General features: G+C 48.4%; 1 protein-coding gene across 1 annotated transcript; it reads left to right on the top strand.

Moving 5' to 3' along the window:
• The first annotated feature begins 1340 nt into the window (after positions 1–1340).
• Positions 1341–2288, top strand: LOC138919816 (olfactory receptor 10H1-like). Its single transcript, XM_070246322.1, has one exon. It carries the CDS (start codon positions 1341–1343, stop codon positions 2286–2288), a length of 948 nt encoding a protein of 315 aa, XP_070102423.1.
• The last annotated feature ends 1987 nt before the right edge of the window (positions 2289–4275 follow it).

Here is a 4275-nt window from a genome sequence, read left to right on the forward strand (position 1 = left end):
AGGGATGAAGTGTGATATGTGGTGCAGCATGTATGAGCTCAGAAAACATCACGTTGAGTGAAAGAAGTCACACACATTAGGACAATATTGTGTGATTCCACTTAGAGGAAACGTCCAGAACAGGCAAATCCATAGAGACAGAAGGAGACTGGTGGTTTACTGCCTTTTAAACTTTATACTACCTAATAAACAAAGTTCATTTAGTAATAGCTATGTGATGGGGCCAGCCCACTGGCAGAGTGACTAAGTTCACCCCTCTGCTTTGGCAGCCCAGAGTTCATGGGTCTGGACCCTGAATGTGGACCCACACACTGCTCATCAGGCCACGCTGTGGCAGCACCCCACGTTAGAAATGGAGGAGGATTGGCAAGGATGTTAGCTCAGGGACGATCTTCCTCACCAATAAGAATAAATAAATAAAGTAAAATAGCTGTTATTCATAAAGACGCATCAGAATCTCATCAAATTGAAGGGATGTACCGAGCACAAACCACGTGCATTTGCTCACTTAGTGCACTGATTTAACTATCCTAGGCAGCACCTACGGGGGCCAGATCACATTCCAAGAACAACTCATTTACTTCTCACAACCTCTCCTGGGTAGGTCAGGGGAAATGGAGGTACTGAGAGAGGAAGAAACTCAGTCAAGTTTACGCAGGGGGCAGAGCAGGGATTTGAACTCAGTTGGGGTGACCCCCATGTTCCTCTGTCTGGCGGCTGTGTGGTATCGCATCAGAACACAGAGATGTGCCTCATGGGGGCTCGGAAACAACCAGAATGTTATTTATAGTCTCCTGCCTCTGATGCCCTGCATGGATGACTCCAGAGGAAGAATCTGGTTGATTCAGATTAAGTTAGAGACGCGCCCTGATCCAAGGAGTCGTATGCGTGGGGCAGGGACGTTTCACAGTGTCTGCAGCTGTGGGACGAAGAGGACTTCTCAGAAGGGAGGAGGAGGGCAGAGCAGCCATGGCTGGAAGCTCCAGGGAAGGAAGATTTTCATTTTTAGAGGCATCCTTGAGAGATGGTGCAAGGTATAGTCTTAGGAGACAGCCCAGCCATGGGTTCAAGTCTTGGCTCTGCCGTTGTGACAGCTCCACCTTGAGTAAGCTGTGTACACTCTCTGCAGCCTAATATTCCTAATGAGTATGCTCAGGATACTGAAAATGCAGGTGATAAAGACAGCACCTTCCTCACTGGGATGATAGAGGAGTAAATCATACGAGGCACTGAATGGGAATCAATCAATGTTAGCAGTCATTTACAAGGAGCACCTGATGACCATTCTCCATCCAGTAGCTGACCTCTCGCTGTCACACCTCACCCCAGGCACAGCCTCCATGCAGGGAGCCAACCTCTCAGCAGTGAGCGAGTTCATCCTTATCAGCTTCTCCACTTTCCCCCACCTCCAGCTGGTGTTCTTCCTGCTGTTCCTCCTGATGTACCTGTTCACGCTGCTGGGGAACCTGCTCATCATGGCCACCATCTGGAGGGAGCGCAGACTCCACACGCCCATGTACCTCTTCCTGTGCACTCTCTCCATCTCCGAGATCCTCTACACCTTCACCATCATCCCACGAATGCTGGCTGACCTGCTCCCCACTGTCCACTCCATCACCTTCACAGCCTGTGCCAGACAGATGTTCTTCTCCTTCACTTTCAGGTTCACCCACTCCTTCCTGCTCACCATAATGGGCTATGACTGCTACGTGGCGATCTGCCACCCTCTGCGCTATAGTGTGCTCATGAGTCCTGGTAGATGTGCCTGCCTTGTGGCCTGGTCCTGGGCTGGTGGCTCAGTCATGGGGATGGTGGTAACAATGGCCATTTTCCACCTCATCTTCTGTGGACCAAATGAGGTTCACCATTTTGCTTGCCACGTGCCACCACTGTTGAAGTTGGCCTGTGGAGCTGATGTACCACGGGTGGCCAAGGGCGTGGGCCTGGTCTGCATCACTGTCCTGCTGGGCTGCTGTCTCCTCATCCTCCTCTCCTATGCCTTCATCGTGTCCACCATCTTGAGGATCCCCTCAGCAGAGGGCCGGCACAAGGCCTTCTCCACATGTGCGTCCCACCTCACTGTGGTGGTCGTGCACTACAGCTTTGCCTCTGTCATCTACCTCAGGTCCCAGAGTCCCCAGTCTCTGGAAGGAGACACCCTGATGGGCGTCACCTACACGGTCCTCACGCCCTTCCTCAGCCCCATCATCTTCAGCCTCAGGAACAAGGAGCTGAAGATCGCCATGAGGAAGACCTTCCTCAGCACACTCTACCCAGAGAAAATGTGATCATCTGGGAGGAATTCCTTGGAAATAGCTAAACTGGATTACCAGATGCTACCATGAGAAATGGCACCCTGTATACACGTAGGAACCTATTTATCTGATGCCTTAAGTTTTAAAAGGAGCCTCGTAGGCGGCATCCAAACGTACCAACATTGGTTAAACAATGTCAGGAGCACATTTGTGGTGAAGAAATGCATGAGATTGTAACACACAGAAAATTAGATTTCATAATTCCTGCCCACTGCGGGACACTTTGTCAGGTAGCATTACACCTGGAACCTGTTCTTCTGCCAGAAACCAGGGTGGTCTGCTTACTCCCACCAGCATAAATCCAGATTGCAAAGAGAATTGGAAGACGCCAGACTCAACCCACTACCAAGTAGCAACAGGTAAATACAACATGGATAGTATAAAGCTACAGAAGACCAAGGCAGGTTATAGCAGAGCAGAGGAAAACACCCTAATTTTCAGCATTGCACAGCTCTGTGCAGTAGCACTTAGAAACAGTATTGAGCAGACTCACAGAAAAAGTTGAGGAAATCCCTACATTTCAAGTGTGAATTTTGAGCTGTGGTGGAGAGTAAGAGAAGTCTCTACAGTTCAAGAAAAAGTCCCACCACAAGAAGTTGCCGGCTGTGTTACAGAGTTACGGGTCACACTGACCGGGGAGGAATGCTGTGTTGAGGCCCAACAGTGAGAGCAGAGCCCAGGATGAAGGTGTGTGCCGTGGTCACACAGCCTCAATGCTCTTCCGTTTCTCCACAAGGGGGGACTTGAGGTTGAGTGCACTGAATAGTGTTTATAATTCATTGAAAGTGTGTGTATTTAGGGGAAAGACAGCTACTGCATGATGTCACCTATGTCTAAACAACCCGCCTCATAAAAGTAAAGTAGAATGGTGCCACCAGGCATGGGGGGTGGGAGAACCGGGGAAATGCTGTTTAAAGGGACAGATTTGCAACCAGCAGACAAACAAGCCCAGGACATCGAACGCACAGCACGGTGATTGCAGACAGCAATACTGTATCATAAATCTCAAAGTTGTTAAGAGACTGGATCCTAGTTGTGCCCACCACGAAAAAGAAAAGACAATAAGGAGACGTGGTAGAGGCGCTAGCCGGTGCTACAGCAGTAATCACATTGCAGCATATAAATGAATTCAATCAGCATATTGTACACCTTGAACTCACAAAGCGTTAAATGTCGCATGTTTCAATTAAAAAGAGGTTTCCCTGACAAATTTGTTTCTGAATATGAATATATGCACTTATTTTAGATGAGGAATTTGTAATAACACTTAATGGACACCAGTTTATGGTGATACTGTTGTACTCAACAACAGATGTAATTAACATGCACAAGCAATAAATAAATGTCAAAGTTAACAAAATAGAAAATACGTGTATTCTGTTGAAGTTGAATAGTAAACTACACATTGTTTGTCCTAAAGTTGATTCAGTCTTTCTCTACGACTTGAGCAGTACAAACATCGCATGTCAAGATGAAGTGGTAGGACGTCGGAAACAATTTCAGTCAAGACTGGGAACCCAGAGCACCGTCCTTGCAGAATACACCATGTACTGCATTTTCGTTACGTCATCGTCTCACTACAGCCTCACATCATCTCATCGCATCATCTCATTACAGCCTCACAACAGGGCATAAGGGCAGGTAAACTCACGTCCACCCCATTTGACAGAGGGGAAGCTGGGGAAACGGTTGCACGACTCATCCAAGACCAGGCAGCTTAGCAGAGCCAGGCTTCCAATGAAGGTGTTTACTGAACCCCAGTCCTCCCCACCCACTGTTTCACACATGGTCTTCCTTTAGTGGGTTTTGTGGATCTGCCATCCGGGGAGTCTAGCCCATCCTCAAATCAAACAACCTGGCAACTTAAGAGTCTTTCATACCACAGGTGGGCAATTGCAACCTGCCATGCCCTGGAGCATGCATCCTTGGGAGGCTGGTGGAGTATGTCTACAGATTGAGG

This window comes from Equus caballus, chromosome 21 (genome assembly GCF_041296265.1).
Source record: "Equus caballus isolate H_3958 breed thoroughbred chromosome 21, TB-T2T, whole genome shotgun sequence".
Lineage (NCBI taxonomy): Eukaryota > Metazoa > Chordata > Mammalia > Perissodactyla > Equidae > Equus > Equus caballus.